This window comes from Sinocyclocheilus rhinocerous, unplaced genomic scaffold, assembly GCF_001515625.1.
Source record: "Sinocyclocheilus rhinocerous isolate Xijiao unplaced genomic scaffold, SAMN03320098_v1.1 scaffold166, whole genome shotgun sequence".
NCBI lineage: Eukaryota > Metazoa > Chordata > Actinopteri > Cypriniformes > Cyprinidae > Sinocyclocheilus > Sinocyclocheilus rhinocerous.
Window position 1 is genome coordinate 2768919 of NW_015633186.1, and position 23220 is coordinate 2792138.

General features: G+C 38.3%; 1 protein-coding gene across 1 annotated transcript in view; it reads right to left on the reverse strand.

Annotated features, from left to right (window-relative positions):
* Positions 1-2556: 2556 nt before the first annotated feature.
* The window catches only part of LOC107743726 (unconventional myosin-XVIIIa-like), a 106500-nt gene continuing 85836 nt past the window's right edge, over positions 2557-23220 (reverse strand). Inside the window, exons 31-43 of the mRNA XM_016557117.1 lie at positions 23102-23148; positions 22220-22324; positions 20956-21102; positions 20742-20855; positions 18329-18445; positions 16939-17022; positions 15190-15327; positions 14070-14255; positions 12351-12490; positions 11692-11736; positions 7302-7424; positions 5116-6579; positions 2557-2616 (exon numbers count right to left, since the gene is read on the reverse strand). Coding sequence (XP_016412603.1) covers positions 5124-6579; positions 7302-7424; positions 11692-11736; positions 12351-12490; positions 14070-14255; positions 15190-15327; positions 16939-17022; positions 18329-18445; positions 20742-20855; positions 20956-21102; positions 22220-22324; positions 23102-23148 — 2702 coding nt within the window. The 3' untranslated portion in view covers positions 2557-2616; positions 5116-5123. The remainder of the gene's footprint in view (positions 2617-5115; positions 6580-7301; positions 7425-11691; positions 11737-12350; positions 12491-14069; positions 14256-15189; positions 15328-16938; positions 17023-18328; positions 18446-20741; positions 20856-20955; positions 21103-22219; positions 22325-23101; positions 23149-23220) is intronic.

Sequence of the window (23220 nt, forward strand, 5' to 3'; positions counted from 1 at the left end):
CCTATAGCAAATGTGACACTGGACCACAAAACCAGTCATAAGGGTCAATTTTTCGAAATTGAGTTTTATACATCATATGAATAAATAAGCTTTCCATTGATGTATGGTTTGTTAGGATAGGACAATATTTGGCCGAGATACTATTTGAAAATCTGGAATCTGAGGGTGCAAAAAATCTAAATATTGAGAAAATCGCCTTTAAAGTTGTTCAAATGAAGTTCTTAGCAATGCATATTGCTAATCAAAAATTAAGTTTAAATATATTTACGGTAGGAAATTTACAAAATATCTTCATGGAACATGATCTTTACTTAATATCCTAATGATTTTTGGCATAAAAGAAAAATCTATCATTTTGACCCATACAATGTATTTTTGGCTATTCCTACAAATATACCCCAGCGACTTAAGACTGTTTTTTTGGTCCAGGGTCACAAATAATGAAAAAATGTCAAATAATGAAAGGTTTAATGAAACCTATTTAGAAAACTTCAATTATTCATTGCAATAAATAAATTATTTAAGGATAAACCTCTTAAGATGAACCATCTCGTTATTGTTTATTATTTTTTTTATTGAAATAATTTCACTGAAAAAATTGTCTTTGATGCCACTAATGGTGCAGAAATAATACAGCTTTAAAATGTGAGAAATGTTGAACATGCTGAAATGATTTTTTTCCTTTTGTGTCTGCTAATAAAAAAAAAGCATTATGAAATAAGCATGTTGAAACAAGTCTAAAACAATCACCATCATTTATTTACAATATATTAAACTGTAATGCAAAATTATTACTTATCAAGTGGTCATTTATTCAATAAAGAAAATAAACATTAGCTATTTTGAAAGCTAGAATGAATCATACAGATATTTATATATTTTTATATTAATGTGTACAGCCAGCAAACGTTATGCATCTTGTTGCCACGTGTTTTAATTCGCCAGAAACCTCATAAAATGCTCATTTTTCATATTAAAATCAATATTGACTGCATAGAAAAGAGGATAAAGTGGTTGACCTTTGCAGAGGGTCTATAAAACCATGTAAAATACACACGCGGTCTCCCTTTAAAAATCAAAGATAAGCAATGACATCCTTTCATTGCTATTTCATACGCTGTTGCTTTATATTTTGCCAGCTTCGCTCAATCCATCAATGCTAGATCATAAATACTACAATGAAAGCAGAACAACAAAACAACAGAAGGCAACAATGGAAATCGGAGGGGTGCGTGTCCGTACAGGTTCAAGTGAGTCTCAAAGTCATTAGGTAAGGCCAAAAATACTGATGAATCCAATGTGACGACATGCCGCAGGGAAGCTGGGATTTCACAGTATCGGTTCTGTCAAACGTCTCTATCTCGTGCTTCTGGTTGCATCACATCAGCGCAAAAAGCAACTTTGAAGCTGTTTATCCAGCATCGGTGGAGTTGGATGATAAATGACCACAATGCCCCATATAGCCAAGAATATGGGCGTTCCCTTGGGAAAGCCAGACATCTATGATAACCAAAACAAAAAAGCCTGAGAACAACAACAACAACCACAACAAAAAAGTGTGGGGAAAAAACCGCTGAGCCATACAACGTCTACTATGAGCAAGCACCTAGTCAATTCAGTCAAAACAGAACAAGACAGGCATATTATGGAGGGAAAAAAAGAAGAAAAAAAAAAGGTTTGAGAGTCCAAACCTGAACATCCTGAAACGCTACCCTCTTCTCATATCATTGACCTGATCGCTTTTTTTTCCTCTCCACATAAAACATAGTGAAGATCGAGAGGAGAAATGGACTTCCTTCTCTTACTCGAGCAAAAGACATGAATCCTTCACCATATGAAAGTGAAGATGGAGAGGAAGGTGGTCTTAAATCAATCCCACCTCGACTCAAGTCAAGAACGAAAAACTAATATGCGCACATACCTAAAACAATGCTGCTTTTTTTTTTTTTTTGGTAATACAATACTTTCTTTGCCTTTTTCCTCTTGGTTTTATTTTCTTTTAAATCTAGCACAACAGAAAAATCCAGCAATTTCAAGTTTACACGATGCCATGTATCTTTGGCTCAGGCCTGACCATGCAAGAGGCTGTAGCGTGTTGCCTGAAGCAATATCCATTACCGAATCCTGACCAGAGTAAGAATGCAAGCACGGCGTTTAGTAAAGTCACTGCTTACTTAGAAAGGAAGAGGAAGAACGTCAGAAGTAAAAGCACACAAAGAGGAAAGAGTCAACAGTGCTGAGATTCATGATGCTGTACAAACCCCTTAAAGTTTCAAACACAAAGCACATGTGAAATAATACTAATAACAAGTCGTAAGAAATGAGGGGTATATCTTTGCCAGAGTGTGTCCCATCATGCTCCTCTCTCGCTGAAATCCTGGATTCGGGTTCAAGGAAGACACTGATATTAAGTCCTCCTTTTTATGAACGTGAGTGCAGGTGAATGTGTGCGCGGGGGGTGGCTACGCGGTGGTCTCGCCATCGCTGTCGTTCAGGTAGCTGCTGCGTTTGTAGCTGGAGCGGTAGGTGCTTCGGCCCGTGCTCCCTTCCTCTTTGTCTTCTTCCTCTTCCTCGTCAGATCTGTCAAGGCAGAAGCGTCTGCGACTGGAGGATGGGCTGGAGGGGGAGATAGAGAAGCTTTGATTAGGATCAGCGTGTGGAAAGAGAGACCAAAGAGGATAATCTCTGAAGGAATGTTGGGTTATCAAATTTCTAAATGTGGGGTAACAATATTTAACAGGCCCTATAATTCAGTATCATCTTTGGTGACGCATTAGAGGTGCAGCCACACAAATCACATGCAAATCAGTGCTCTTAAACATCACCTTATCGGATAATTGTTAGTGAAGTTGTACAAGCAAACAGCAAAAAATTCTACACTATTTTGTCTAAATAAATTAAAAAGTTAAACACATAAATACTTAAATCAATCATTTTGAATGCTACAAGTGAATTTAAGCATCACAACATTATGTACAAGATGAAAAATGGATAATCATTTTGTGATTTGCTAAAGATTACATTTAACAGTGGTAAATTGAATTGTTAAAATTATATTAGTTAAATTACTAGAGTTTTGAAGATTAACTTTAAAGGGTTAGTTCACCCAAAAATGAAAATTAGACTGTGTTTTACTCACCCTCGAGGCATCCTAGGTATATATGACTTTCTTCTTTCAGATGAATCCAGTCAGAGTTATATTAAAAATTGTCCTGGCTATTCCAAGCTCTATCATTGCAGTCAGCGGGTGTTGCATAACTTTGTATATACTTGTATACAATATACATTGTATAACTCCGACTGGATTTGTCTGAAAGAAGAAAGTCATATACACCTAGGATGCCTCGAGGGTGAGTAAAACACGGTCTAATTTTCATTTTTGGGTGAACTAACCCAAACCTAAGTAAGAATTAGATGACAAATCAAAAGTACAAATGGGGGAATTTACCATGAACAATTAAAGGGTTAGATCACCCAAAAAATTAAAATTCTGTCATTAATTACTCACCCTCATGTTTTTCAAAACGCGTAAGACTTTCGTTCATCTTTGTAACACAAATTAAGATATTTTTGATGAAATTTGAGAGCTTTCTGACCCTGCATAGACAGCAACGCAACTACCACATTCAAGGCCCAGAAAGGTAGTAAGGACCATCATTAAAATAGTCCATGTTACATCAGTGGTTCAACCGTAATTTTATGAAGCTACTTCTTGTGTGCAAAAAAAAAAAAATACCATGACGCATGCATTCTGACATAGAACGTCCATCTCTCTTAGTTCCTCGACTGTATATTCTGGTTTAAGTAAGTAAGGCTCTCTGCTGAAATCTTCAGACATGTTACGAAGACAGTTTTATGTAGAGCGTGCGTTTTCCTCTTATTGTAAACAAGGCACAGCACATCCGGGTTCTACGTCAGAACGGCGGAGGCTAATTTTTGAAATTTGAATTTTTGTTTTCTTTGCACACAAAAATTATTCTCGTAGCTTCATAAAATTGTGGTTGAACCACTGATGTCACATGGACTGTTTTAAGGATGTCCTTACTACCTTTCTGGGCCTTGAATTTGGTAGTTCAGTTGCTGTTTATGCAGAGTCAGAAAGCTCTCAGATTTCATAAAAATATCTTAATTTGTGTTCCGAAAATGAACAAAGGTCTTATGGGTTTGGAACGACATGAGGGAGAGTAATTAATGACAGAATTTTCATTTTTGGGTGAACTATCCCTTTAAACATCCAGTATAATAACTAATAACTAATTTCTACTGATAACTGATATAGCAGCAATATATTACTAGTATTGATTTAGGTGCCATCGCAGTCAAGCCTCTTGCCGTTTGACTATACACAGTCAAGCCAGTACAGAGTTGAATACAAATAAAATGATGTATTATAAAAAAATCCCTTGCTAAAAAATCTATGGTCCATTTTAAACAACTTGAAATATTCTTGATGTCTACTCATAATCTTATCAGTGAATTAACATATAAATGAACTGTGTCCTCTAATTATACAAAAGCGAACAGACCGATGTAGAGAAAGCATGAATACCTCACCCTCTTCCAAAAGTCAACGATAACTTTTCGTGTCACTGAGTCTTATCTTCTCTTTGTCATAATAATACAAACTTCAGGTTAATTGCTGGCAAGCAGTCATAATCGATTTTCTGTTTAATTATGTCCAAGACCAAAGAAAGAATTTCAAACTAACTTTAGTTACACTGTTATTTGGAGATACTACATCACAAAGACATTTCAATGAATGATATAGAGCAGTGGTTCTCAACAAGGAGGCTTCAGAAAACTTCTACGGGGCCCCAATAAGTCTTAAATCATATAAGTTTAGTTATTTAGAGCTACAGAGCTACATATCAGCTTAGATAGGAGGGTCTTTAAGTAAAAAAGGTAGAGAACTACTGATAAAAAAACTACAAAAAAATCACTCAAAAATGTGTGTGAGTAACAAAGTGAATCAACACAGTGTAAAGAAAAACTGAAAATAGAGAGTAAAGTTATGGTAAAACGCAATGAATGATATCAGACGGTACTGAGGTACTTGAGTATTAGTTTAACACCATGCTTGTTGCATTCCTTCACTCCACACCAGGTATCACCTACTGCCATCTTTAGTCACTGTCAGGCCTGTACAGGTACTTCATCATAAGATTGTCTACTTTCTTCTTCCTCTTCTTCTCTTTCTTAGACACGGGGGGAGTTCCTTCAGAGGGGCCTTCGGGCTCCAGCTCTTCCTCAGAGCCTGAGGCCTGCCTGCCAGGGGCTTTCTTGATACTGCTGGAGCTTCTGTAAGAAATAGTGGACGCTCCTGAACTGGAGTCCGACTCTGTGCTAGACTCAGACTCCGAGGATGAGGAAGACGACGAAGACTCTTTCTTGGACTTCTTCTTGGACTTCTTCCTCTTCTTCTTGGAGCTCTTCTTCTTGCGGTCATCGTCAGAGCTGTCTGATTCTGAGCTGTGGCTTCTCTTCTTCTTCTTCTTCTTGCTCTTGCCCTTCTTGCTGCGGGAGCTGAGGCTACTGCTGGAACGCATGAAGTCCACGGCTGAAGCAGAGCGGCGCAAGCTGGAAGAGCGGCCACTGTCTCTGCTGATCCTGGAGCTGCTGACGCTCATCCGGTCATCCTCCTCTTCACCTTGCTTATCTTTCTCCGCTTCAGACTCTTCCAAGCTGGTGCGCTTGAACTTGATAGGTTTGAAGCTTAACACTTCATTAATTGCGGCCTCCAGGTCAGGGTCCAGGTAGTTGCGGTGACTGACCGGCTTGACGTCCGAGATGTCAGGCGGGCTGGAGTCAGTGGTCCGGGCTTGCGGAGGCATGGAGAAGCTTCGGCCGGAGGTGGAGTGAGGGCTGTAAGCACTGGAGCGAGCCTCGCTGAATGCTGTGCTTCGGGCATCATCGTCCATGTCAAATTCACTGAGGTGACAGCTGCGAGACAGCGACATGCGGGAGTCGGCACGGCTCACGCTTCCTGGGCTGCGCCGACTCAGGCTGGGGCTGATGGGTGAACCGTATTCATTCTGGCGATCATCAAGACGAGGCATGCTCAGACGCCGGCTTACTGAACTCATGCGACTCACACTGGAAATAGCATCATCATCTAGGTCCATCGCAGTACGGCAGGTGGAAACCCGGCTCGGGGCTACAGAGGACACAACGGACTCCTTATCAAACTCAGACCAGCGGCTGTCCATGCCCTTCCTTGCCCGACTAGCCGCTTCCGAGTAGGCCTGAGAGATGACAGAACCGTGATCGTCAAGATCATCTCCTGCCTTCCTCCAGGAGTTGACAGAATAGGAGTCATCCTCAGCTTCCTGCTTGGCTTTGTTCTTGCGGAAGGAGGAGAGGTCCTGGGAATCAGATTGTTCTTTGAGGGTGTTGAGGAGCGAACTTTCGTCTCCCTTACCTCCTATGGAGTCCTTCATGTTGGAGCGTTTCCTGTAGCTGAGGGAACTCATGACAGACACAGGCCTGCTGTGTTCTAACTCTTTACCTTTGCCACTGTCTTTCCTTTCTTTACCCTCTTCCCACTCTTTTCCCTCCTTTCTGTCAACATTTACAGCAAATCTAGATGAAGAAGGGGCAGACGGGGTGTGCACAGAGTAGAAAGACAAACAGATGGAGGGAGGAGAGGATAGAGTTGGAAATATGAGAATGAGAATGAGAAAATACATGAATAAAAAATTTAAAGATGACTGCCACCCAAAGAGATGTGACAGCAGGGAATACAAGGCACTTAAGGAAGACTCTTAAGCTTCTGTGATTCAAAATCAATAGTTAATCCATAAGCTCAGGTATCTACATTTAAATGTGGACAAAAATATCCTTTTAGGTGGACATGTTTCAGGTAATTGCATAAAAACGGATACTGACAAAGACTATAATTCCCTTTACAGGATGATTTATGCTAGAAAATGTTAATAAAAAATTACAGACTGTAATCTGTAACCAATTTCCCATAAAACTGCACCTTACAGAAACTATGCATCAAAAGTTCAAGGTGTCTGCCGGTGGGAAGACATATTCATCTTCAGCAGAAAGGCATAGGTTGGCTTCCCAACTGGCCAGTGGGCATATCCATTAATCTGCCTGTGAAGCCGTTCCCTTTTATATAAGCCTCTGTTATCAAACTGCTGACAATGGGGAGAATAAACTAGAAAATACCAACAGAAAAATCCCTTAGCGTTAGCTAATTAGCTTTTCCAGACACCCTTTTCTAGCTTGCTGCATTGGGTTTGGGTTAAACCATTCTGTGGGGTAACAGGGGGAAATGAGGTTGCAGGACTGACCTTGAGCTCTTCAGACTACCATCATCTGACAGGTTCTTGGCAGAGCCCTTGTTTTTGGACAGCCATGACTTCACCCCGTCAACGCGGCCCTCCACCTCAGAGTCGGTATCAGAGGCGCCCTCGCTGTGCAGAAGGAAGAGAGGGAATGTCAACAAAATGAACAAGCAGAGTTTGTACATAAATACTGTTAGTAGGAGGAACACAGGGATTTGCGGTGGAGACACAACAGTACGGAAACATGCGCCCGCACTCTAGAAACCTGGAAAAAGCCTATGTGTTAGTAAGTCAGACTCATAGTCCAACAACAGTATCCTGCAGCTAGCTGGCTTTGTTTAATGTGTGAAGCATCCAAAAGGGTGAGGTCAGTACAACTCCAAGCCAAACCAGAAGAAAGGAGAGCATTTAAAAGAGAAAAAACATTCAGACTGTAGCTTACCAGACAATAGCTCTGTTCTAAAATCTAGCTGGCTGCCTGCGGAGGCAGCATTTTAAGGGATCATTAACATGCTCCTGATTTTAGGTGTACCTATGTAGGCAGTAGGCGGCTAACTAGCCATTGAAACAGCTAAATAAAAATACTGTGATGCATAGTTAAATAAAAGCTGAATTAGGAATTATAGGTAGTACAAAGCTTGTGAAAAATCCTCCTTCATAAAAAGAAGGCCTTCAGGCTAATTTAGCCTTGGACTACCATGTTAAAGGACAGTATGAAGGAACGGGCCATTTTTGGACTGCAATTAACTTGACTCACTATGCTACCAATACCATGCATCTCTGGATACGAATGGGTTTTGTGGGGAAGTGTTGCGCTGTCAATAAGAACGAGTAAACACAGGCCGAATGTCCCTGGGAGCAGATGCATTAGCACCTCACACAGAAAGCAGCACTGTGAATCCCAGTCCTGTTTGCTCATTTCTCTGGACCAGATAAAACCATTGGATTTATGTTTGGCTGGATTTGCAAGTCAATGCTTCCCTGCCTCTTTAGATTAGTCTTATCATTCACTTATCGCACAGCACACCGTACTGAATAACTATGAATCGCCCTTCAAGGACCTAGAGCGCTAAAACGTCTCCATATATGCACAGACAGGAGACCTTTAAAGAAGATTTCTTTCGAACTGGGCCTTTTCTCACAATTTTGTTTCAATTTAAATTTTAATAATCATTGTTATTGTCCTCCAGCACCGTTGGAGTCAAATATCTCCCAATGAAATTATACTACATACAGTAGCTCATTATTCCAGGCGTAGAGAGAAGGTTAACTCTAATGTCAGAGAAAAGCAGCTGCTGCTTCAGAGTTCCGGACTGCTTAGCTCTCCGTTTGTGGTATTATGCATATGAGAATATTATATATGCATGGACCCACGAGACAGCGCAGATGTCGCTAAACACTAACTGTACGCTCACAGTCAGGGTGCTAGAGAGGGTCTAAATTAGAAGATCTGATACACTCAAGAGAAAACACTCAGGACAAAAGAATTTGTTGTCAAACGAGTAGCACTCCGTCGATACGGGCAGGCAACTTACGAGTGCCAAAGTATGTATTTCTTCAAGAGCCCTTTTGGCTCTTGCATAAGCCCTAGTGCCCTGGAGGTAAACCGAGGTGAGAACGTTGTGTGAATAAGCCTTGAGCTCTGCTAGCCGGCCCATCGCTAAACAGTGGGACTGCAGGGTCTTTGTAATGAAGCGCTAATGCAAAATGTCACACACAATTTATGTCCTTGACCATATACCATTAGTTAAGCTGCACCTAAGCCCAGGGGAACAAACAAACAACACAGTGAGAGAGGAGAGACATTAATTGTCTGTGACAACGTGCCTCCATTGGTTGTACATCTCTGTTACAGGCTATTACATTTATCATTAGTACCTACAGAACTCTCTCAACCCCTCTATTTTCCTCTCTAGTCCGTCTCTCTACTCTGTTTTCTTTCTCTATCCCCGCGCGCCCTCCTGCCCTGACCCTTTAAACGGGGAGAATTTGGACTTTTATATTGTGCAACAGTTTCCTGGCTTTGTCTCTGACAATTTCTTTAATTGTATATGAACTCAAAACATGTCTAACATCTGTCTAAACATGAAATAACTGAGGGAAAAAGGAATAGTTCCTAAAAAATTAAAGCTATGGTTATTATTTACCCTCATGTAATTCCAAACCAACATGACTATCTTCTGTGAAATTCAAATAATTACATTTTTCAAAACCACAAATACAAAGAATGGGAACTGGGGCTGTTAAGCTGCAAAATGACAAAAAAGAACAATAAAAGTGTCATAACATATAACAAATACAACTTGGGTACAATATTCTAAGTCTTTTGAAATCATGATAGCTTTGTTTGATTAACAGACAGCATGGACTACTACCGTTTTATTATACTTTTACTATGCTTTTGTGTCCTTTCTGAAAAATACTAATGCAAAATTAACAATACTTAAAATTTATGTGACTAATTGCAATTAATTTAATTAACCACTTAATGATTCAATTATTAAATCGATTGAGAGCTGTACTTGAATATTTATTAACAATGTGAATAACATTTCTCTTCATGCCAAATGCCTCTTTACATGCATGTCTGCATTGTATCTAAACCAGGATTATCGTTATCTAAAACTAAAACTATGAAAAACATTTTTGTTAATTGAAATATAGCTGAAAATAAAATATAAATATTATATGAAAAGGTTAAACTAAACAGAAATTTAAAATGTAACTGAAAAAAGTTCAAGTTGAAAAATAAAAACTAAAATAAAAATAAACTAACCTAAATATAAAAAAATGACAAAAGCACATAAAATGTAACTAAAAATAAAATGAAAACTAAAAATATGAAATAAAAGCGAATTCAAAATATGAATAAAACCTTCAGTAGTATATATAATGCTAAAATAACACTGACACACTAAAAACTCTTATTCAGTTAGAATGTAATTAGGTGCATCTACTCTGCACGTTATAGTTTTAATGTTTTATGATTCATTTATGTTCCGGCACTTATAGTTAGTCACTAAGACACTGAATTTTCCCGTCACTGATTAACCAGAAAATCTTCATAAATATTTCAAATCATTCATGATATATTGTAAACACAATTTTTAAATCATGTCACGGAGTAGAATATACGCTCATGAAAGGGGCAGAGGAACAGTGCTCCTAATTATATCTCATTTCAAAATATCTGTTCTCCTCATTTGTTATGCCCTGTCTATTCTCTCATATGCTCTGGGAAAATCAGAATAATCAGTTCTCTACTAATGTTCTCCACTAAGGTTTGTATTTAGCTAACAAACCTCTTGAAGCCAGTCTAATTTACAATAAAGCAACAAGAACTCCCCAATTAAATGATCAGGCCAGAAGGGTCAACATCCCTGCATGAACTCAAACAAACATTTCTGCAATGGCACATCCATCTAAACCTGATCAGTAATGCACAGACTGGCCATTAGCTTTTAATACTTTCTCACATGATGTAATAAGTGGTGCTTAGAGCTTAAGGGTTTTTAAAACTGGAAAACGCTCTAAGTGGCATACAGTGCGGACCGAGGACTATTGACAGGGGAATGAAATGGCTCGACGCCAAGAGCTGGTACTTTGTTGTAGGCCGTTGCCAGATGAGTTGGGGGGCTTTTTGTAGGACATTTGAGGGTTATTCATTATTTAGCCCTCATGGTTGAAAGATTGATGAGGAACCTGCCTTCCTTTCCTGCCTTAAGAGGCTGCTAAGTCCCAAGAACAGAAGTGTGAATTATTCAAAGGAACGAGAGAGAGAAAGAGAGGTAAAAGAAGGCCAAGAAGGAGGGAGGGCAGAGCAACCCCTCGCAGATGTTTGTACAAGGCCCTGCAGCGTCCAACAAGTCTGCATGTGGACCCTTCTGGCTCTCGAGTTAGACAGCCAGGGGATAGACCACAGTTTGGACCCTGCGGACATGTAACTAACACCTGCCTGCTCTCAAAATGGTTCTTACCCGTCAATGGACGCCAGTCCCAATGATGAAGCACCAGATATCCAAAAGTTCAACATCACAAAGCAGGGGTTCAGGGAAAGGGAATCGTCTCTGGGGAGGGTAACTGAGTAGGGACCATGCTTGGCTTAGAAAAAGCATGCAGTTTGTAGTACGCATACATTATGTATGAGGCATTGTGCATAAAAAAGGAGAAAACCATGTTTGTGATGTTAGTTGGCATGCCCGGAAGTGTGTTGCAGTATCAACATGATGCTTCTAGTCTTTTCTGGAGTCGAAATCGAGATTTACAATACAGAATATTCCCTATTCTGTATTTCATTTCTCGAAAATGACTGCATGGTATTGTATACTGCATCATCTTCCTGTGAGGGCAAAGGAGAATTCAAATGTTAACGTAAGTTCAAACTTTAACTCCTCACATCTTGTTCTTTCGTTTCTGGTACTTAGTCACCATGTCTTGTAAACTAGAGGTGGGAGGGAAATGAGACACGAACATAAAAAAAACAAGAAGCAGAAATAAGTGAGCGTCTTAAAAACACAGCTTGAGATTGAATATTTATCATGTCTGGTGTAAAGGTTTCTAGCGCTACATATTGCTCAAGATGTTTACCCAGAATTCTGACCTTTTGCTGACTTCTGCTCTGTGTAACCCTTACGAAGTGAGAGTGTGGCGCTATTTCCTGTTATTTGGGTGACTGAAATTCTTCTACACACATAAACGAGCAAATAAACTCAGCTCTGCGCAGTAAGGTGCAGGTCACTGAGAGAAGCGGAGCGGCGTGGAATGAGGCTGAACGGAGATTACTTCCTCTGACTGATGAGAACAAGTACATAAAAAAGGAGCTCCAAATTATGTGCGGCAGTTTTCGAGGCATAAATATTTAAGAGAGTGTGAATAAGAGATGACTGAGACTGAGACTGGCTCGCTGATTGCTGTCTCCAAAAGCTCAGTGAACAGTGCATTCATCCAGATAGTGTCTTCTCTCTTTTTCTATCTCTTTTTTACCCACTTATACACATGAAGAAGCTCTCCTGAAGTATGCATTAAATAAAGACTCCTCAAAGCAGCAAGTGTTACCTGTTGATGAGATCCTCATTGTCATCACTCTCCATCTCATCCTCAATAGCAGCCTGGAGGTCTCCGATCCTCTTGAAGGCCAGCTTGAGATCCGCCTGGAGACTCTGGTTGGCCGCTTCCAAACTCTCAATATCCATTTCCTGAAGAGACAGGGTTAGATTTCAGTCTAACTAAGAGGCACTCGTTTCTGCCTATTTCTACATTTAGATTACTTTTGCTATGGTCATTTAACATTCCCATAAAGGTATTATTAAAAAACAGTAATAATTTAAGAACACTGTTAAATGTAATCTTTTATGAATCTTAGAGTGAATATCCATTTTTCTCACGGTACATCAGTGTTGTTACTGTTAACTAAAATATCAAAAAGCTGAAAAAATATAAATATTAGATAAAAAATATTTGATACATAGTCACCATAATCTTAAACTCAAAAAAATTTAAATGTTACATGGCAACTAAATTTAAAAATTAAAAAAATAAAGTTTAAGAATTAAAATTACTAATACTAACGCAAAAATAAAAATAAATTAAAACTGAATAGAAATATTAAAAAAATAAACTAATAAAAATGAACTAAATGAAAATGAAAATATAAAAATAAAAGATCATTCAAAATATTAATAAATACTATACAAGTATATAAATAATACTAAAATAACAGCTGTACATTCAAATTAAATTTAAATTTTGTGATGCCTAAATCAATTTGTAGTATTAGTATAATGAAACAATGTTTCTATTGTTTTGGGGGGGGGTTTTAAGACAAAATGTAATAGAAAATAGAATTTTAATTAGCCATTTATTGATTATTGGCCAAAATAATTAGTAGCTAGACTGTATTAGCCAGAATTTTAATATCAGTGCATCTTTAGCAAATCATGATTTATTTATTTAATTGTTTGTTTGTTTGTTTATTTATTTTGTAACTGACTCTTCTTTAAATATTCAATTCGCATAAATTCAGTTGTGAAAAACAGAACACATCTATCAAAATGTAATAATTCATACATTTGTTCCATTATTTTCTATATCTGAATTGGCAAAGTAAAATTCTGCATTCATCAGCCATGGTGGCCATTTTTGACCCTGATCCGTGAGGTCAGGCACTATTGTCGGTGGACTCGCTGTTCCTATTCATCCCAATGGGGTTCAGGTCTGAACTTTATGAAGGCCAATCAATTTCTTTCTCACCACCAGACTTAGTAAATCATTTCTTCATGGACCTCATATCATGCTGGAAGAGAAAAGAGCCCTCTTCAAACTGTTGCCAAAATGTTGCACACCATGTTTTTAGAATGTCACTGTATGCTATAATTTTACGATCTGTCTGGAATTAAGAGGTTTAATCAAACCTGTTATCTAGAGGGTCCATTTCTGCTTTCATCACATGCTTAAAGGGATAGTTCACTCAAAAATTAAAATTGCAATCATTTATTCCCCTTATGTAATTCCAAATCTGGAATATAAAAGAAGATATTCTGAGAAAAAGTCTCCGTGTTTTTTGTCCATACAATGGAAGTCAACAGGCTTTAATGTTCCTACCATTCCTCAAAATATCTTCTTTTATGTTCTGCAGAGGAAAGTAGTCAAACCGGTTTGGAGTGACATGAGGTTGAGTAAACAATAACATAACTTTGTTTTTTGGGTGCACTATCCCTTCAAGACACTTCAGAATGAGAACTTCAGTGACGCAGAACAGCAGATCAGGCTTCTCACCAGCTCGTGTTTCTTGCGGCTGGCTTCCGCTTCCTTCTTGGCCAGCTCGGCCATCTCCTCCTTGACGTCTCGGATCTGCCTCAGGAGGCGCTTGTTCTGCTCTTTCTCCCGGTTCTCACTGGCACTGCGTTGGTCTCGTTCCTCAGTCAACTTCTCGAGATTCTCTTTCAGCCTCGCTACAAGGCTCTGCAGAAGACATAATCATTTATTTAACACATATACGGAGCAATAACATGCACCATCGCTTAAGTGTTTCTGGACCCACGGTGGTTGTTTACAGAATCCTGCAAGTCTAGCACTGAAATATGCAAGATTGTCAAGCTATCCATATGGTGTGAAACTCCAAATAACATCCACAGCAACTTTTCTGTGATTTTTCACACCAAAGGTGGGCTGCGCTGGCATCGAAACAGAAATATCTACAGATTAGGAAAACAGACATTCTTTACAGCTTTGGATGGGCATGGTTTAAACAAGCTGCCTCTAGAGATAACATTGCCCAAGCCTGAACTAAGCTATACGTCCAACAAATCAGTAATAACAGCGCTTTTAAATGGCTTCTGTTGACAGATTTTGGTGTGGGCGCAGTAGACGTTTGTATTTTGTGCAGAGTGCTAATTGTAATTCTGCAGGTGAGTGGGAGCACCCAACAGAGATGAACGATGAAGAGGACTGGCGGTTGGAAAATGTCACTTGAGCAAAAAAAAACATCAAATCAAACAATACAAAACGCTGAAATAATGTGCATTAGAGGAAACACATTAATTACACTAGTTGTGTACAATGCAAAAACCGATGACCCGCTGCCTCCGGCAACATAAAATATCACACATGAAATGAAATGTACATTTCCTCTTTAAAAGTGGGACTGACACTGTTGATTTGAAAAACACAGAGGGGGTTGGAAATATTCCACATTCAATTCATAGTGAAATTTTTTGGTGGAGAATTGTAAAACACTTTTAGTACAAAGGTTAAAGGTCTATAAAGCGTGGACCAATGGGGAAGGCCTTGTGGGTGTGTAGATTAATTTCACCCTTATCTGACACTTCAATGCCTGCGCGCTGACCTTTTGACACTTCCAGCATCCCACATAAACGCATGCATCTTGCCAACTCACCTCCAAGCGTTTGACCTGTGTCTTCTCGAACTCCAGCTTGGTCTCCAGCTCACGGATCTTGGCCTCCTGCCGGCTGACCAGAGACTTGTCCACCATGGACTGCTCTTGGAACTCTAGCTGACTCTGCAGGGCTGTGAGCTGCCAAACACACACATACGGAGTGAGAATTCACACAAATACACTGAGAAAGGACAGCAATCTGTATTTCATGGAAATACTGAATATAACTATTACCTGCTGAGCAATGACTCAAAGAGACAAAGCCCTCACCACCACGGGGTGTCTTTAACGAGGCCTACCTGGTTTCACAGCCTTTAAACCGGCTCTGCCGCTCTACATCGAGTGATAAGTCAAACCCAGTTCAGACCAGAATTGAGGTTCTGATACTTGCTCAATTACACAGGTCTCAAATGCCTCAAATGTCTTATTCAAACCCCATCACTGTGCCATGTCTGCATATAGCCACAGTCGTTTCAAAGAGTGAAAATATTCTGTGCTAAGAATAATAATTTTTCTGAATACATAGTTGGCCTAATAGAGTTGTTGAGCAAATTATTCAACTTTGAGATTTGTGAGGAGGAAACAAACTGTTCCCTACAATATGGGACATTAAATTGGCAAAGAGAGTGTAAAGAGTACAGAATCTGATGCTGAGAGTGCAGTGTCAAATGCTGAGAGGGGAAGACTGATTCTATAATTAAAGAGTTAAATACTGAGAGACAGGGGTGGAGCACCAAATGTTGGGTCCCAGTCACACAACCAAGAAGATGGGCCCCTCACAACACAACACCTCATCTATCATATTAATAATAATAATCATTATATCATTATGGGCCACCCCCTCGCCAAGGGCCCCGGTTACTCAGTTCCACTATTACCAGAGAGGCGGAGTCTGAGCCTATAATTAAAGATTCAAATGCTGAGGGGGTGGAGTCTGATTCCATCATTAAAGAGTCAACAGTTGAGGGGGTGGAGTCTGTTCATATATTTAAAGATTCTGAGTTGAAAACAGAAAGATTCTGTAAAGATTCGAAGTCTGATTCCATAATTAAAGTCAACTGTTGAGGGGGTGGAGTCTGTTAATATCATTAAAGATTCAAATGCTGAGGGGGTGGAGTCTGATTCCATCATTAAAGAGTCAACGGTTGAGAGGGTTGGAGTCTGAGCCTATCATTAAAGATTCAAATGCTGAGGGGGCGGAGTCTGGCCAAATAATTAAAGATTCAAATACTGAGGGGTGGAGTCTGTTCATATCATTAAAAAGCCAAATGGTAAGGGGGCGGAGTCTGATTCTACATTAAAAAGTTAAATGCTTAGGGCAGAGTCTGATCATATAATTAAAGATTCAAATGCTGAGGAAGTGGAGTTTGATCATATCATTAAGAGTCAAATGCACAGGGGGCAGAGTTTGGTCATATAATTAAAGATTCAAATGCTGAGGGGGTGGAGTCTGATTCTACATTAAAAAAGTAAAATGCTAAGGAGGCAGACTGTGATCACATAATTAAAGACTCAAATGCTGAGGAAGTGGAGTCTGATCCTATCATTGAAGAGTCAATGGCTGAAAGGGGCAGAGTTTGGTCATATCATTAATAAAGAGTCGAATGACCTTAGCTCACCTTAGACAGAAATAAATCAATACAGTAGCTGAATTATGCTTAAGTCCACTTAGGATGTACTCTAAGAATGCAAGTAACAGTGTTGACTTTGTGAATATGCATTTCTGTATGGATGCTAAAGTGAATTCACCTTCTCCTGGACGTTCTGTTTCTCCTTCAAGGCCTCCTCCAGCTGGGCCTGCAGGTCACTGATCTGGGCCAGGTTCTGTGTGGACTGCACAAGAACACACCACAGAGGGGTCAGAGTCTTCTATACATCACAGGAAAACCTGAACCTACAGTCCCTTCATATTTATCCAAAGTCATTTGTCATGCTTTATACTTGATATCTTTAATGGTGCACATTTTCTGTATGAAAGTATGAAATATACAAATGACTTAAATAGAAGATCGGTTGTTGTGGGGAATTTTGCATTGTTTATAAAGATGGACTACATTTTCTTTATTCTATTGATGAATACTGTACGGTATACCATTTTAAAAAAACAGCATGTAGAGAACATGCCAAAGAAGTGGGAAATATGCACTATGATCATATGTTATTTTGGTGATATATCTTACAGCATACTGCAAACCATTTAACTACTGACAGACAAGCAATCTTATGGTCTGTTAATGACATCTCAGAGAAAAATGGCAGCAATAATTGGCATGTTAACAGAAGCATGAGTGAAATGAAGCGGAGAGAGAGTTAACTACGAGACTGTCTAAATGCCTCAAGTATGATTGTGACTGTGTTTCAAAACCTGTGCAGTGTTCCCATAAATGAACCATAGAGCTGGTGAAGTAAACCCAGGGGAATAGGGCTGTTCCATTGGAGAGGATCTGTTTACTTAGGGTCTGTGAAGACACATCACTCATCTCTACATCGCTGCCATAGCAGCATGCTGTGTTTAAAACACTCTTAATGACAATCAACCCACGCGCTCAAATACACGACAATCGCTGCAGTGACACCTTCACACTGGCACGAGCGACCAATCAAAAAGAGAAATACAAAGTGGTCTATCCGTACACGCTAAATGATGCTGTCGATTTGATTTGCATGATGGAAGCATGTTGCAGAGAAACAGCAATGAATCATACTGGAAAATGTCAAATATGCTGAAATGATGTAGCATGCAATATGCACGGTGTCAAAAACTATATAATCAAAAAGGACAACACAACTGTGAATAAAAATGCTGTTTAGGCCTGTTTCACACTGCTCTTGCTATGCAATAGCACTCTGCTTGCTGTGAATACTGTAACCTGTGAAATATAGCTTCGTGAAACATGTGCATTGTGAAAAATGCCTCATATATATATATAATTAAAATAGATTTAATTAAATGTTATTTAATTTGATGTATAATTTCTTAAACAATATTTTACTCAATATTTCAATATTTATATTAAATTTTTAGGATACAAAAACAAACAAATGTACATACACGTACATGTACATCTACTCTGTGTGCAATGATGACAGAGAGGCTCTGTATAGCGATCTGACAAGCATGAGTGCCTGAGAGAGTTACCTGGGCAACAGCGGCTTTGTGTTTCTTCATGAGTTCGTTTATGTCCTCCAGATCCTCCTCCATGCGAGACTGCAGGTCATTCTTCTCCCTCTGCAATCGACTCAGCTGCTCCTCAAGCTATATGGAAATCAAACAAAAGCATGAGACAAACACAAATATGACTGCAAATTGAAATAAAAAATGTCTGAGAAATGGAAAACAATCAATCTGATTGAAATTCTTGACGTTTTAGCAGGTCTTAAGTTTATGCATCAGGAACTGATTGGGTGCCAGAATGTTTTTTTTAGCTATTTTTATTGATAAAGACAGCAGCGAATAGGCCACAGACTCAACGCAGTCAGACTCAAACCTCTGCCCTATGCATGTCAGGAACATACGCATGTAACCATTCTGACTTCAGCAACTGAAAGCCCAGCTCCTTTAATTCCTAAAAGAGATAATTTTCCTGTCACTACGTCACTAAACAGTAGCTGCATGCATTGTATTGTATTGCCTGAGAACACAGCACCGTCTCCCAATTAGAGATGAACATTTCACTGCCTGCTCTGTCAAACAGTATCAGAGGTCAATAATAATTATCTCAACAATACAGGCAGCTAATCTCTGAGGAGTAACTTTCAAATGTATTAGTAAAAGCAAAAAATTTAGACGTCACACATTACTTATGAATTAGTGAGCATAAAAGCAGGAAATTACATTATTTTGTAAAAACATCCTCATGAAAGCAGTTTGCAATTTCTTTCACACATTCCATCTCTTTAACAAATCAAGACAAATGAATTAAAATGAAAGGGGTTATATTCTGCACTTTTTAAAATAATTTTACTTGTTTCCCTATTATGCACCAAAAATATCACCATTTTTACCCTCTTTGATCAAAAACAGACTCCTACTGTTTTTCTTTAAAAGGCCTAAAAGTGAATGACTTGGTTAATCTCACTAAATGTGAAAATTGCCTTATAAAATAGTTTGGGATCAGGAAGATTTTTTTAATTAATCATTTTATGCAGCAAGCACACATTAAATTGATTTGAAGTGACAGTAAATATGTTATAATATTATTTTTAATATTACAAAAGATTTTTATTTCAAATAAATGCTGTTCTTTTGAAATTTCGATTCATCACAGAATCCTGGAAAAAATGTATCATGGTTACCACAAATATATTAGGCAGCACAACTGTTTTCAACATTGATTTAAATTGTAATAATGTTTTACAGTATTACTGTTTTTACTGCATTTCTGATCAAATAAATACAGCCTAGATTATCAAAAACATTAAAAAAATAAATCTTACTAGGCCCAAACTTCGGAACAGTATAAAGTAGAATAAATTACATTTGGTAATGCATTCAAATAGAAAAGAGCTGTTGTTAATTGTAATAATATTTCACAATATTACAGTTTTTTAAATTTCAGTCTTGGTGAGCATAAGAGACTTCTTTAAAAAGTTTAAAATCGCACAACCTCCAACTGAACAGTAGTGTGAATGTTTGTGGCCATATGATAGTGTGCTTGTGGTAATGGCATCAATATTATGATGATTTCTCAATAACCCATTTTTTAAGTTTTCATAAATGACATACATGGACTGGCTTTGCAGGATTATGCCTACATATAAATGAAAATCCAGTTCTCTTTTAACACAAGATACTGCTAAAAGATATTCCCTATGGTCTGTACTGTTCCATTTCACACCTTTAAACTCTGTCTGGCAGGTGTATTGTATCAAACCTATGTGCCACCTTCAAATCCTCTAGTGGAAATCCATGAGCTCCCGGGGAGGGGTGACAGACAGACCTGAAGCTAATCACACAGTGATCATGACCAGACCATTTATCACGGCCTTGCTAATCAATATGACAATATTTAGAAGAGAGACGGGTTTAGCAATGCCCACAAAAACACTGCACCAAAACAATGCTTCAGCGTGGCTGCGGCTTTATAGAAAATTAAAATGTTCACTGCACCCTTCTGTCAGAGTGTCTCTTGCTCCAGAGAGCTGAGCAAATATGACAGGCGGCGAAACAATATGGAGACCGTGTCAGGGGAACAGCATCTGCAGAATTTGGCTGCATCCGTCTCTCCTGATATCACTTCATAATACGCTACAGCGAGGACACAATTACACAATTTTCTCCACGCTGAAATAACACTGAATCAATGACAGATTTATAAAAGTGTAATACATTTCACGCCGATACATCCTGTTCAAATTAGAGCCGACATCGGAAACGTGCCATTATGGGCGGAAATCATTTCCCCGCGGTAAATAATTGAAATGACATCCTGGCTGCCACCTATGGTGGATGAAGACAGGTAGTGTCCTTTGTCTCTGTGTGTGAGATGACTCTAACATAAAAGAAGCAAAACGACTCGGTTTTGTTCTTTTTCAAACACAGACAGACTTACCGCCTGCTTGGATTTAGATATGTCATCCATTTGGACATGGAGGTCCTCGATCTCCACTTCCATTGACTTTCGGGCTTTGACTGCAGCAGCACATGTGAACTCTGATTCCTCGAGCTGTGAAGAGCACACACACACATAAATAAAATGTATGTTCATGACTGGATGTCATATATGATGTGTTAACTACAGAACCCAGGGGAGCCGAAGAACAGACCTGGTTCTTGAGCTGAGCGATCTCTCTCTTGCTGGGAGCATTGTTCTTCAGGTGATCCAGCATGATCTGGGCATCAGCCAACAAGGCCTTTGTGCGCTTCAGGTCCTTCCTCAGACGCTTTTCTGTTTCCACATCTCTGTGGCTCACCTGAAAACACCAAAGACAGTTTATATACTGGCTATATATAAATATACGCTTTAAGCAAGTTATTTGAGGAAAATGCAGAAACATTTTATTTTTGTGACTGTACTGTACATAACCTTCACAAAGTGAATTATTTGTTAATTTAATTTTATATTTTTTATTTATATTTTATTTTTCATAGTAGGTACACTACACATCCATATTTTTTAATTTTGCTTCTTATATTAATTAGAATCTTCTTATATATATTTTTTTTAAATGTTTTTTTTTTTTTCATTTGAATGTCGCAAGTAATCTTAAAAAAAAAAAAGTGTTTTGTTATCCCGGTGGATAAACAAAAAAATTACTTTATTTACATGATTTGCTCAACTAGTGCTAAACCAGAAGTTTGGCGATGATTTGGAATTACCCCAAAAGTGTGAAATGAGTTATTAGCATTTTTGGTCTGTGATTTACAGAAAGATGTTACATTTTAAATGTGTATACAGTACTGTTTAAAAGTCTGGGGTTGGTAAGATTTTTTTTTATGTTTCTGAAAGCTTGTATGCTCACCAGGGCTGCATTTGTTTGATTAAAAAAAAAAAACAGTAATATTGTAAAATATTATTACAATCAAATGTAATTTATTCCTGTGAGGGCAAAGCTGAATTTTCAGCACCCATTACTCCAGTTTTCAATGTCACATGAACCTTCACAAATCATCTAATTATCTTATACATTTTTAATTGGATTCTTTCTATTCTTATAAATATAAAGTTAAAAAGAATTAAGCATTTGTTTGAAATAGAAATCTTTTAGAACATTATAAATGTCTTTACTGTCACTTTTGATCAATTTAATGCACCCCTGTTGCATAAAAGTACTATTATCTTTAAAAAAAAAAATTGTATTGACCACAAACTTACAAAACATTTAATTTTGGTTCTTTAAACAAAGTCTGTCAAAAATAAGTGAATAAAAACTAAATAAATTAAATAAAATAAAAATTACAAAATGACAAAAATTCACTTAGGTGATATGCAAGCTTGTACATATTTATTTAAGATGTGCTAGTTATCATATTTTAAACCATATTTCAAATTTTGATATAGTACAGTATACAGTAAGTTGAGTGCTGTACCTGGTCTTGAGCGCTCATCAGCTTGGCTTCCAGGTCTCTCCTCTCCCGCAAGACCTTCTGCTTCTCTTCATACTCCTCCTCCAGCTGCACCTCCATTTGCTTGAGCTGCTCACACACAAGCATAGTAACAGAACATCATGGAGGGCTTTGTGAAGTAGGTTTGCCCTGAAGAGTCAAACCAATTATATACCATCATACCAGACATATAAACACATTCGCTAAATGTGTCTTTAGATGCTTCTGAGCACCTTCAAGTGTCAATCAAGGCACTCAGTTGTGAGAAAGAAGGGTAATTATGGGGTGCACTGTACTGGCAGCTTGATTGGTTAAGTGGAGAGGAGGGAAATGTGAACTATACGTGAGGAAAATAAAATAGCGGCCCCCATGAATTATACATCAAAACAAAACTCAATGAGTTCAGCTTATCTGCACCTCAGCGGCAAAGACACTCCACAAATGTGAAAGCGGCTATCTGCAACAAGAGCTGCGCTGAACAACGCTGAATGGACATTCTTATTCAACACATGACCGAATATGTCTTGTTTATTTATGTTGTACAGGAGTTGAAACGAGCTCTGCATAAGAACTGAACATCAGCAATTAAAAAGTTATAAATTGAACACTCTGCAAAGTACACACAAATTATGTAAACACAAACGTTTAATTTGGACGTGATTAATCGATTTGACAGCACTAATAATAATAATAATAATAATAATAATAACAACACTAAACGTTTTGATAATATAGTAACGCATTAGTTAACAGTACAGTAAAATATTTCACTTCATACTAATATTTACTGTAAAAAAAAATGTATGTAATACATATATTACCTAAAATTAATATTAATAGTATAACAGCTGGTTGGCTGTATCATACCTTCTTGCTGCAGGACTGTCTGATCTCCTCCACCTCGTCGTATTCACCTGAACTTCTGAAACCAGTTGTAAAGTATTCTGAGCATGTTTAAGTGGTGTTAGCTGGTGACTTGTACATGT